Source organism: Dufourea novaeangliae, unplaced genomic scaffold, assembly GCF_001272555.1.
Source record: "Dufourea novaeangliae isolate 0120121106 unplaced genomic scaffold, ASM127255v1 scaffold2, whole genome shotgun sequence".
Lineage (NCBI taxonomy): Eukaryota > Metazoa > Arthropoda > Insecta > Hymenoptera > Halictidae > Dufourea > Dufourea novaeangliae.
Window position 1 is genome coordinate 129545 of NW_015373882.1, and position 13788 is coordinate 143332.

Genomic DNA, 13788 nt, shown 5'->3' on the forward strand with positions numbered 1-13788 from the left:
TTTATGGTGTATAAAACAATGGAGTAATAAATAATTCGATTTTTTTATCGAATTTTTCTTAAAATTCAAGAAACCAGAATCTAACAGAACATTTTGCACAACCTAATAATATAGCATGTAGGTATGTATGTTTATTCGAAACATTTAAAAACGTTTCTAAAATTTTAGTGAACTGAATGTCAGAATTTTGGTACAATTCATTTGGATAAATTGAGTTTTAGAATTGAAAGTTTCAGGGGATGAAGATTTTATATTACAAATATTAAATTCGTAGTAGACTGAGTTTAAAACTTATTTTCCTGTACCTGCTTCTGTAGCATATATCCTTAACCTTACTGAATTTTTTTATTCTGTGACAGGATAATGTAAAAATGACTTACTATGTGAAAGAATACCACATACAACTTTTATTCACTAAGGCAATTCAATCCTCACACAAATGTTACCCTTCATCCTCTGAAGTCTTCAATTCTACTGCTATCTATCTTGAGAAGTTGAGTGTCAGAATTTTATTGTCATCCATTTGGATAAATTGAGTATTCGAATTGTGTTGCTGTCTCGAAAAATGGAATGTGTAAAAAGCAGTGGTTTCTACTACGTTTCTCTGACAACTACGTAAACCCAGGTAATTCCAGGATTACCTAGGAATGCCCCCAAATGTAGGAATTCTATACATGTGTATTTCGATATAAATATTGTTGCGCAGGCGCGGCATAATCATAATAAAAAGGACAATGGTTACTAAAAATACAACTGATTTATTAGAATAGACGAGCTTTAACTTTTACTTAGCTTTAACACGTCTTTGTCTCTCTGAGGTTTACCTCCAACTCTATATTGTCTTTGTTAGTATCAGTTGTATTGTCACACAATACGTAGGTATTACCTATCGGTAACTCGTAGGAATATTATGCAGGGTGTTATGTAGCTGGTGGTACAACTGGATAGGGGTTACTTCTACGTACAAAAGAAGTTGAAAATAAAGTCTAACATTTTCTCCATTGAGACTTTATTTTCGAGAAATTTTGCTGGATACATGTCCCAAATAGCACAAAAACGTCCTATGTATGTCCGTTGGACGTACGTTCTGGACGTTCTGTACATTCGGAGGATGTTCCGAGAAGGTCCATGTGTCCCCGTTAGGTCCGGGTTAAGATGAATGTCTTGAGGACGTCCTGTGTCAACATTCTGTGAACGTTTCTCGAATGTGTAAAAGTAACATTCCCTATACGTTTTGAAAACGTTTAAATAGATTTTAAAAACGCTATGGTAATATCTTAAAAGACGTATATGAAACATTTCCCAAATGTTTAAAATTGCAGAAGTTTATGCAAATACAGATTTTTATGAAGTAATTCATAGAAAACCAAATCATATAGAATAGCATTTTTTACTAAGGATTCCATCAAGTTTCAGATAATATAAAAATTTTATTAAAATTCATTAAATTTTTTGTACTAAATTTTAAACAATCATATATGTGATAAATGGATAAAATCCACAGTCTATTCTGAAATTATAAAAACCAGTTGTCAAATATACAGTACGATTTTTAATATAAAATGTTTATATAAAATTGAATTTCTGTTTCATACAGTTTCACCAAGCGTCAGGACCATTGTAGAAACCTAACATTGTCTTATACACAATTCACGCAGCACAGACTCGCAAATACATAAGTCTGAAACATCCTACGTTCCCGGTTTACGTGTAAGTCATCCAGCAATAACTCTGTCTGTTTGAAATATTGCTAGCGTTTTAGAAGATAAGAATAAATGGTGTTTATACAGCCGCACCGGGTCGAGAAATATCCTTTAACTTCATTCAATTTGTTTATAAAGAAGACGTTGAAAAAGTTCATTATCTTGGCCATCTTCCGCGAAATAAGGATGATTAATTCTACTTCTTTCAAGCCGTACAGCACGAATGATGAAGGTAGAAGGAAGTGCATTGCGAGCGTTTTAAAAATTTTCTTTGTTCGTTAATCGAATGAAAACAGTGGTTAAACCTTATAACGTTCATTTTACGACGAGAAGGAAGTTACTTAAACGCCGTCCGTAAGATGACTTTTTTTGTCGTTTTATCGGCCCCTCTTTAACTTTCATGATAGTTTGATTTTTCACATGCTACAATTCAGTTACGGAAAGTAGAATACTGAAATGTTTCACTTAGCTTTGGAAGTATTAAAAAATACTATTCACGGTAGAATATACTTAATAGAAAAGATGTACATGATCACTGCAAAAATTATTTACGTAAGTATGAAAACTGTGAAATGCTATTGTATTATACATATGTACACTACCATTCATAGGTATTAGGACATTTGTTCTGTATGAAGAAAATATGTTTTGTCAATATTATACATTCTGAGTCGCGTTTATCACTTCATAGTAGCAGAAACGTTGTCCACCGACCTTTAATATCCCCGAAACTGTATTTATTTCAGACTTTCAGCAATTTTGCAATACCCTGTAACATTTACTGCATATTCGATAAAAGTATCCTGATAAATACTTATGGGCGGGAGTGTATGCAGTTTCTTGTGACCTCTTGGAAGCGCACTAATTTACGACCTTCAGTGGGATGGAAGAACTTCATGTGACAGTTCGTTGAAATTGTCTCAAACAATACCATGATATTAGAAACAGAAACGTATTGCATTCTATTATATTTAAAAAAAATTAAATTGAATGTGGAATGTTCCCCACAATTACGCTTATAGAAAAAATTTATACCTTACGTGATATCCCCTTTGATTCAACAATTATAGAAAGAATTTTTATAGAATTTTTAGAATTTTATAGAAAGCATTTTTTCATGTCATTAATCGCCTACTGAATATTTTTTAATCGATCTCGGATAACATAAATACCCTGCGCAGTATTAAAGGAGTATATTAGAAAATTGGACTGTCATGGCAAGAAATATTATACATATAAATAGGAAATATACTCGTCTGTCCATCACATATAAAATAGTGTAACGTTTACTGGAATGTACAAATTATAGAAAGCTTAGTATAAAGCATCATGGTGTATAAAAAATTGGCAATTTTTCCTACATCAGAGACGATAATGCAATCGTTATTTATATAAATTTCTCGTTTGATATATTATAACTAAATGTGGATATTTATTATTCGTCTAATATTCTACTCAATGAATGAGAATTATTTCATTTTATATCTTTCGCGATTAGATAAACATACTTTGTGTCAGATATATGAATCATTTTAATTTCAATGTTTTAATTTCTTTAATTAAAAGTTGTACAGTTCTACTTCGACGTCACTTTCGTTAAATCAGCGAAATTATCGATGGTTTATTCAGTAAAATCTAAAGTTTGTACCTCGTGATGCTGGTTAGTGACATAATTTTCTAGTTCGACTTTTTTTCGAGTAACATAAGCTTATATATCAACGTTATTTTAACCATTAATTTTTCTGACATAAATTGCAAATAAAGTACACAATCGTTTATAATTTTCGAATAATCTTCAGATTTAGAAAGACGTTCTAAAGGATAGTTCTGATGTACTTACAACTTTCATGAATAAACTTCAAGTATATCTTCTTAATAAGTAATCTTTTTAATAAAATAAATATTTATTTTACTTCAAACACACATGTGGATTTAATAGTTAAAGGAAATGTCCCCGAAACAGAAGTTTTACTGATGTACCTACAAATTTCATAATATATATTTTGTCATTTGAATTTTTCCTGCTTCGCGAATCGTCCAATATGTATAACGAGCACATATGGCTTTGCCACTTTTGGATATGAATTCATGTATGAAATCCACTGGCGGTGATTTTCAGCGTTCCCTTCTTTCATTCTCATAGACACATATACCTATAGCTACGGAATCACATATTTGTTTTTTCGACGCATGAAAATTACCTTGCATGAATACAAAGTCAAGGAACATTTCCCCTCGTCTGGATAAAAAAAGAAGAGACAGAAACGAATGCACTTCGTTCCACGCGTTTCCATGTCGAGCACGTACCCGGGATGGAGCATTGTTGTACGCTCCGTGTCGTAAAATAAGAAGCTTAGAGAAGCGGAGGAACGATGGCATTTGCGCAATGCGTTCCTTGTTAGTGGCTGCGTAGGAGATAAGTAACGTGTGCATACATACGCGTGTTTTAATTAACGCCTGAACGCGCGAATAATAATATTTTCATTAGAAGCACCCCTCAGTTTTCGCTTCTATAGAAATCAAGCACCTTGAATGTTTTATTTATATTCACAATGATTATATAACATCCAAGGGACACATATACAGGGTGTCCCACAAAGTGTAGCGTTGGATCTTCGAATAGTAACACTGTCCAAAAAATTAAAACTTTTTCCCTGATCTGCAATATCCTTGTAAAACGTGTCGTCACAAACACAAATCCAAAAACGGGATTGCTCTATCACCCTGAATTTTTGAAACCAGCTCTAACCAACTCCAATTAATCTCTATAATAATTTGAAAAGTTACTTGTGTCCCGATAACCCACAAGTACCGTTACATGTACATGGTGGGGCAATAACTGTGTCCACTTTGAATATTGCCGTCATTTGTAATAATATGAAAAAATGTTATATACAAAACTTACACGGTATAGAGGGGAGCATATTGTGACAAACATTTTCTGCGTGGGTAAAGGCATAGAGGACATTTCAAGGTCATCTCTACTTTCTTCAATGGAATGTTATGTTTTTTTTATTGCGATGTAATAACCGGTGTTGAGACGACTTCAGCGAGCTATCATTCAAGGTTATGCAAGGTGAAATGTGGTAGTAAAATAAACTTTCTTACATTAGAGGAGATGCTCGAAGTGATGACCGTTTGCGTCAATGCAAAGTTGCAATCTTCGTATCGCTGTATCACGTGTATGTCTTATCGTTTCTGAACTTATTCTAGCACATACTGCAATTATCCATTGTTTCATATTTTCTGGTGTAGTGGATACTTCTTGATAAACAGCATTTTTCAATGCTCCCCAGAGGAAAAGAAACTAATCCTCCATGTCCTGTCCATTTATTTGGACCGAGCATAATGTGCTGGACACCCGTCGTGCTGTAACCACATCATTTGGCGAACGTTTAGTGGTACATTTTCTAATAAAGTACCTAATCTACTTCGTATAAAGTGTGTACATATATCGTTCGCCAGTAAGATTTCCATCGATAAAATGCGGTTAAGTGAAGTTTATTTGACTACCACATTTGACGTTGCATGACCTTCAATGATAGCTCGCTGAAGTCGTCTCAACACCGGTTATTACATCGAGATAAAAAAAACTTAGCATTCCATTAAAAAAAATAGAGATGACCTTGAAATCTCCTGTATGCCTTCACCCACGCAGAAAATGTTTGTCACAATATGCCCCCCTCTATACCGTGTAAGTTTTGTATATAACATTTTTCCATATTATTACAAATAACGGCAATATTCAAAGTGGACATAGTTATTGTATTATCAATATAAAAGGTTTTGAAATGACATAGAACAATATTACCGGTACACAGCTAAAGATTTGTACGCTAAGACGGTTGTTAGGTCGTGCAATGTTCGCACTTAATTGCCGAACCGTTACACGATCTTTAGAATTTTGAAACCGAAAATAAAGCACACTTAGATTGTTTCGTAATGACTGTATTTACAAGTTGTGTGTTTCTGTGCGTGTCTGTGTGTGTGTGTGATGTTCACCGGGTGAGTTCTGGTTTGAGTCTGTCGATACGAGTACGTTTTGCGAATGTTTGCGAACGAATCTTTTCTAATGAATGTTTTCGACCGAATCTTTTCGATTGTACGAGCTTCGTGTGACGTCGCGCTTCCTCAAAGTTCGCTGAAGGCGTTACCAAAACTCGCCTCCTTATTGGTTATGCCCTGAAGGGGAAGGCAAATTGCTCGGTTTTTCCAAGCGACGTGGAGGTGGAATACCTCTCCTTCAGGGCGAAGCGGACGTCAGGAAAATATCGCGCACGTGGTCACGGTGCTAGTTGACCGCGACGAATTTTCGAGTCTCTCAACGGTAGGGTTTTATGACTATATTGTCTGCGAGTCAGCGCGCCCCGGTAAGGCCTGGCGCGGATGGGTCCCAGGTTACCGAGCGCATGTGGCGGACTGCAGACCAAATGTTCGCTTCTTTTGTCTCTGATTCCCTTTGTCAACGAAATCGAAATTGCAAAGGGTCGGTCTTGAAAATATATAAATTGATTGAAAGAAGGAATAACATAATAAAAAGTAATGGTATCGTCTGACCGTATAACCGTCGTTTCGGTCTACGACGGAACAACGGTTACGATTGTGTTAACCGGCGACAATATTTAACATAATAACACTGAGCGTTAAAGGGTTATATTAATTGAGAGTTTCAGTAAGAAAATTGGAAAAGAGATTCGGATCGATATCAGGTGCGCTCACTTTATGCACTCTACAGGATGGATAATGCGTCTCTACTTACCGTCATAAGTGGAATAAGCAACCAGAATATCCGCATGGGAGGGGATGCTGTACGAGCTCATGCTATCCGTCTCGTGCATAACTTCCACTGCATCGTCCAGCCGCGTCCCACGGCATGCCTACGGAAAAGAAAACGCATACGTGAGTGGGCACGCAAGTTGCAACCGTGCGCAGACATTACCCCTTTGTGCGATCCACTTGAACGCAGCGGATGATTCTATGGGGGAGGAGCATTGTTTGGCGGAACAACGACGTTCCGTCGATGACAACTGCCGTCCCCGCTTGAGATTTTTACGTTTCACGTCGACGTTCACGCCTGAGTTGATTCACCGTGGTAACATTCGCGAGCTTTCCAAGAAACTGATATTCCTCAGATATCTCGCTCATCTTTCAGTGTCGTCTACTCATGAAGCTTTTTTACGCGAACGCAGCCTCCTGTGCACGCTATCCGATGCGAAGTACGGGAAATAATAGAAACATAGTGGGGGAGAGAACTGAGTAAACTAGGGTGGGCAGAACTAAAGAATGTAGAGTAGCGGAATTGAAGAAGCACAGAGGTAGACACTCAAAGTGGGAAGAGCTGTGATGGTGTAGTAGTAGATGTGTCTGAGGTAGACTGGCAGAATTAAGGGAAATATAGTGAAGCAGTTAGGAAATATTTAACCCTTTTGCTACGGCGGAGTTGGTCGCTAGAATGTTGCCATTGTACTGGACAGTTAAGTCGCGGGACTACACCTTACCACGGAAAGTGTAACGTCTGCTTAATTAATCCGTGTAATTCATGAAATGAATGAATTAAGTTTATGTTAATTCTTAACTGAGGCACAATTTGGAGAGGGCGACTACAGTCACTTTTAGGATACCAGAGGCGCTGGGCGGTGGGTGACTAATGTTACCTCTAGTACACAGCGAGCGCTCGACGTTGGGTGAATGTAGTCACCTTTAACACATTGACTGTCACATCACCCAAATATGGGTGACACGTACATTGCAGAGAAGCTGGATTATTTAAATGATGTTACAAAATTATTGCGTAAAATTAATGTCGCCAGTATAATTAAAAATACTACCAACAGCCTGTATTAAACGAACGCATATATTTTCGACAATTTATGACTTAAGAAATGAAGTATGTCTGAGTTTGTACGGCCTTTTCCAGTCTGGCGGTCAAAGTGTTAATAAGGAAACAGTTATTAACCCCTCAACGCCGGCATACGTAAGAGATACGGACCCTGCTTTCTTTATACACCGCCAGTATACGTAAGGGATACCGACCCCGCGTTTTTCACAGGTCGCCGACGTCCGTATCTCAGACATACCCTGTTTTCTTCACGTGTCGTCGATGCAAATTACCGATCCACGGGCTGCTAGGAAGGGCGATGCGATAAGACGGATTGTATATATTATTCATTGATATATACAATCATATATCGTATCGTAATGAAACGTTTATGTTTTGTTTATAACAGTTTTCAAAAGTCTTCTCACTAAATTTTCGTTATTAATTTACACAAATTATTATTTATAATTTACGCTAATTTATCTACTGAAGTAAACACTAATTATAAACTGAGTTGTTCTATTCTTTTTTCAATATAGTGGATATCACAAATAAAATATATATTATAAAACCTTTTTAAGTTACTCGGTTATAGTAAAATGCACTATAAAGTTAATACGACATACATAAAAACATTCACCAAAAAATAAAAAAATAATTTTAATAGCTATTACAGCATACCTACTTGGTTATATGTGACTAATAATAAAATCCTGGGGCGCCCGTAATATAGTCTCAAGCAATACAATTATTTATGAGCGATCCTCGATTTTATTTTTAGTCACATATGACCAGGACTGTTATGATAACTATAAAATATATTGTTTATTCTTTAGTGAATTTTTGATATTTTATTGCACTTTTTTTGTATGCGAATTTTATTTCGCATTTCTATACGCGTTAACATCATGTAAACACATTAATAAACAATGATATGAAAATATAAAACTGTAGCATTAATAATTTTCATCTGTTAGAAAGATTCCTCCTGCGTATCCTAACAAGTACAACAAGAATATAGTTTCTCGCTACGCGACTGCCGGCACTGCAGTGCCCCTGCTCGCAAATACTACCCGGCACGACAACTTACTTCTCGTTTCGCGGCCCCCGGCGTCGAGGGGTTAAATTAACGTTAAGTATAAAGTGTTGTTAGAATGAAATAAGTTTTTATACTGTAAAGGTAATTAATTTATGATTAGACTGAAAATTATAAATTCACGAAGACGGAATTCAAATTAACTTATATTCGAACGTAAATTACAGTACCTTCGAAATAACATTGAAATGTTGATTTTATTTTGTTCTAAATATTTATCTTTCCATTTGGTATAAATACATTAAATTTCCGACCTATTTATGTCACGTTCGAATAGCATATCGGAAATGCAAAGACCTGGAATTTCAAAAGAGACGCGAGATGCTCTTTCCAGGGCGATTCTGGGATAAGTGCCGTGTGGCCCAACACAGTCCTCTTATCAGAAGGCGCCCTAGACTCCACCACTCTCTACTGAGAATCTCTCGGAACACTACCTTTATCCTTAAGATAACATAATGTCACGGTACTTGCCATGTCCAACTCCCTTTCACCTCTTTTTAAATAGACGCCAGAACCATTTAGTCTCATGCAGCCTCTTTCCAGACCGAGCAAATCCTAAAACCCTGTCATACACTCTTGGAACGCGAAAACGCGTCAGGCCATTAATAAAAACTAGGTCTTCGATTCTACTAGAGAATCGTTGACGCTAACAAGTGAGCCACAATGTAACTGTAGATTATTTCTGTTAGCTCTCAGCATGGCAAAAAGGAAAAAATAGCGACGAGCGTTTAACGCGCAGTACGAACCGAGCTGCTATCGACAGACGACTGCACCTCGATGCAATTTTTTTCGTCGTCGTCCCTCGCCTATCTCCTATCATTCTTATTTTCCAATCTCCCAACCGCGCCGTTCTCTTGGGAAAGGAAAATGTCGGAGCGTTATGAGCTCGAAGCGTCACCTCGCTCCGCTTGTGTACCACGGCGGAAGGTGGTGATATTATCGTGCAAATTTCGTCTGGAAAATTCGCGACGGCGTTAAGTCGCAAAAATTTGCGACTCGACTATCGCTAAAAAGCGGCAGCTCGTCGTCGTGGCCGCGATACGGATTCGACGGGAACGATAAAGAACCTCGCCACCGTTTCACGCGGCTAGGCGTGCGAACAAAAGGCCGGTGAATTTGAAATTCACACCGTTGTTATTCGATAAAACGCGCCTCGTGACCACACGTGACCGAGATTTATGCGATTTTCGTGGAAGCCGGTCCTGAATTAAAACGCGCGGCAGGCCATTACGAAGCGACGGCAGAAATAATTTTCCTCTATTTGCTGGAAAAGTATGTTTGGTTGTGCGAGCCCGAATCGTGTGAAACCAATTTCTCTTCTCGGGTGTGGCGTGTTTTAGTTTCATCCGAAATTATTCGGCGCTAAAGTTGCTTTGATTGATATTACGAAAAATTACTATGCTTGTGGTTTGCATAGTGATAGAAAACTGTCTATGACACCTCTCCAAGTGGAGACATACCTTCTTGGTCTTTGGGTTGCTTATGTACAATTGTATTAAATAAGTGTGAAACGAATTCTTTTCCCAGGTCTCCTTTATTTTCGTTGCATCCTTGACCCTCATCAATCCCTCATTTTGCAACGTACATTGTCTCTTAGTGTCGAATTGACACAGTGGTAATAAATTAATATAATGAAGGAATACATAGTGCAATTTGTAAATTATTTAAAATAAAGGTCACGGTGTCTTAGTTAGATTTACCTACACATAACAGAGTAACGACATGATAGTCTGTGCTGAGGTCTCCTCTACCCTTGGAGCATTATATAAGTTCATGACTCAGTTAGTTAAAAGCCATCGAAGTGAGTTGTTCTTTATTTTCTGTCTCTATCAAAAAATTTTGATCGAAAAAATTCCTTTGTTACTTGGAAACGAGTTTCGAAAAATACGGTACTTTTTAAAGACGCTTCAGGGTGGTTTAACCTCTTAAGAGGTATTCCCATTCGGAGGGGTCAAAGCATCGATTTTTTTTACTGTATTTTCTTGAAGTATACCCAATATCTTGAAAATGTGTTCCCAAAATGATACGCTTCAAGTCATTGAAATGACGAAATTATAACGATTTTAAGAGAACGATACACCTGAGAACAACGGTGTACCGCTGCACGAGTAAACGCGTTTTTTTCGAAACCATGTTTTCCAAATTGGTTGCCACAATATCTCAATAACGAGTTAACCAAGCTACTTGAGATTTGACACACATATAATATAGACATCTATATGGATACAAATATACAATAGACGTCTTTTTATCTTGTGAACTACCAGATAATTTTTGATACTTTTTTTTATCGCCTGAAGAAGTTGCAAATTTAATGAATTTTTGCTTCACACTGGTGTCATTTGGTTACAAAATTATTTTCCCGCTTCATAGCAGTTCACAAGATAGCCACTTCTATGTAGATTAAGATTATCTTTGATTTTTTTCAGATGAATAGAACAACGTGAATTGTGGTAGCCGTTCAGAACGATAGGCTACACAAAACATTCAATAACTTTGTTACTATAAAAGATAATTGCACAAAACCTTTACTGTATTTTCTTGAAATGTAAACAAACCTGTACGAAAAACTACAAGTTCCTTGGTCCATTAATTCTTGATTCTAAGAATCGCTTAAAAATGACACCTCCGAGTGAGAATACCTCCGCGAGCCTGGTGTAAACAGGTAACAATGAATGAATTTTTGGGGAATTTATTATGAAGAATGTGTTGTGCCCGTGGGGGTACAACGAATAATTTGGGATACTTGGGTTCGGGATCGTTCGAAGAATTAGCATTCACCAGTAGTTCAGCGAAAGGAAGTATTTATTCAAACTTAAGTTGCACTTTGTCGTTTGATATCATTTTGTCCCCAGGGCGATGAGCGTTGTTTTTATAAAGTCGCATTCGCCTGAAATGAGGTGGTAGGGGGTGTCTCACAGTGTGATATGCTGATACATATCCAGGCACAACAAAAGTACATATTAAACCAATTGTTAGCGAAAGTGCAGTGATGGGTAAATATCTAATTGGGAGAATATACTTCATATAGTTTTTAATATCTGTATCACATGTTTACAAACGATTGGAACGCTATGAGAGCACAAAGAAGAATAAGAAGAATATCGATAATCCATAACATATGGAGTGGAGGAATGTATTGCCAACTTCTAAATCTTTAAATTCCTAACGCCAATCTCTTTGAAACTTTAAGAATACTTTATTGTACAATTAAACAGAATACAAAAGTTTTTATTTTCACGAGAAATTCATAAATATTACTGTTATAAGGGCTTATGTGCAGCCTGTGAGCAAAAAAGGTGTTTCACGCCGGGATATGCAATTAAAAGAATATTTAACCAACTATCGCAGCCTTACATGTACATATTCTTTAACATCTTCTTCACGGCATGAACCTATTTTGAAGTTAAAAAATGAAAAATTGGTTACTTTTTTCAAGTAAATAATGCTAAAAAATATGATTTATTGAAACAATGAAATTATAAATATAGGTTCATGCTGTGAAGAAGATGTTAAAAAATATGTACATGTAAAGCTGCGATAGTTGGTTAAATATTCTTTTAATTGCATATCCCGGCGTGAAACACCTTTTTTGCTCAAAGGCTTCACATAAGTCCTTATAACAGTAATATTTATGAATTTCTCGTGAAAATAAAAACTTTTGTATTCTGTTTAATTGTACAATAAAGTATTCTGAAAGTTTTAAAAAGATTGGTTTCATAATTTCTTCACAAGAAGTTCCCAAAAATTCATTTTCAGGCCGTTTACATCAGGCTCCCCGCTTAAGAGAACAAACATATTTCACTTCGAGGATCTGCATATTGTACCGACACGCTTATATTCTTAGCGATCCGGCCCCCGTATGTTTCTCGTGTATATTACCACGTTTCCGCGTAACTTTTCCTGGCTTAACGTCGCCCCGCGGTACATCAGTGCCGTAGCACATACCTACTCAAGAGCTTGTTAAACGAGTTGAGAAGTAACCTCGTCAACTATAAAACTCTTTCATGTCCCTTTGAAACGTCGTACGGATAATTAACTGTGTCGTCTTTTCCACTTCCGTTAGAGACCGCCGCGTCTCTCCACTTTTCACGAAGAACCGGAAAACCAGCGCGTTAGTGGCTAGCTGCTGCGCGACGCCGGGAGGCGAGAACGAGCCTTGTACCCTCGACCTCCGCGTGTCTGACGTAGCCGATCTCGCAACCCCTTGTCGCTGAAATTAATTTCGCGGCAAAGAAACTTTCCACGGGTGAAAAATTTCGTCGACACGCACACGATTTGTTTCCACCGTCATTGATCATGTTATTCTATGAAAGAACTAAAACGACAACTTATAAAGGAATCGATTAATCGTTTTATTTCATTGTTCGACCTAACGAGGTGGTATTCTTTAGGTTGTTATTCTGAACCGGTAGCCGATCAAGATCAAGAACTTGGTGGGTGTTTTGAAAAGTATTGGAACACTTCAAATATAAAATCTTAGAATTAGCTTTGGGAATTCACTTATTCGGAAGATACAGGTTCTCGTTATACACTAGTGTTGGATGACTAACCATCTGTTAGTCTTGAATCAACAGAGCGCTAGTCTGATAACTTCTATGCATTCGACGTTTTTCAAATTCGTTATCCGTCATCGTTTCGCTTTCCATTTCAAAGTATGGTTTTGTACAAAATTCGGTTTTTCTCCTATTTAGTTGCTAAGGGCCTAAGGTCATTCGGCTCCCTCCTAATACTACTGCATATAAGCTCCCCGGAAAGATGCGGAGGTTAGATCTAATTCAGACACGAGACTCGCAATATCGTCAGTAACAACTCATTTCCATAGTATAGTGTACTTAGTCGTGTCTAAATGCAAGTCGTATATTGTAAGCCTTGCAGTTTCTGAAATACATTTATTATATTGTCATCAGTGTATTATTGACTTGCCGGGTTTCCAACACTAGTCGATTATAGGTCTAACTAACTCCGATCAGTAGAATGCTTTGAAAATTTTTTGATCATTTTCTGGTCATCCGTTTGATTCATTCTGTAATGAAAACTTACCAGCCTTGAATTTTACGAAACAAGGTTGAACTGTCCTAAGATTTACATGACTTTCTCTAAATGCTAAATTTATGTTTTCAGGAATATTTGTGGCACTTGTCCCAAGTGAAACTCATATAAGGAAATCT

General features: G+C 37.0%; 1 protein-coding gene across 1 annotated transcript in view; it reads right to left on the reverse strand.

Annotated features, from left to right (window-relative positions):
* The window catches only part of LOC107187599 (caspase-1-like), a gene marked incomplete at its 5' end in the record, with an annotated part of 80094 nt that overhangs the window by 28644 nt on the left and 37662 nt on the right, over positions 1-13788 (reverse strand). The window contains one exon of the mRNA XM_015575766.1: positions 6463-6580. Coding sequence (XP_015431252.1) covers positions 6463-6580 — 118 coding nt within the window. The remainder of the gene's footprint in view (positions 1-6462; positions 6581-13788) is intronic.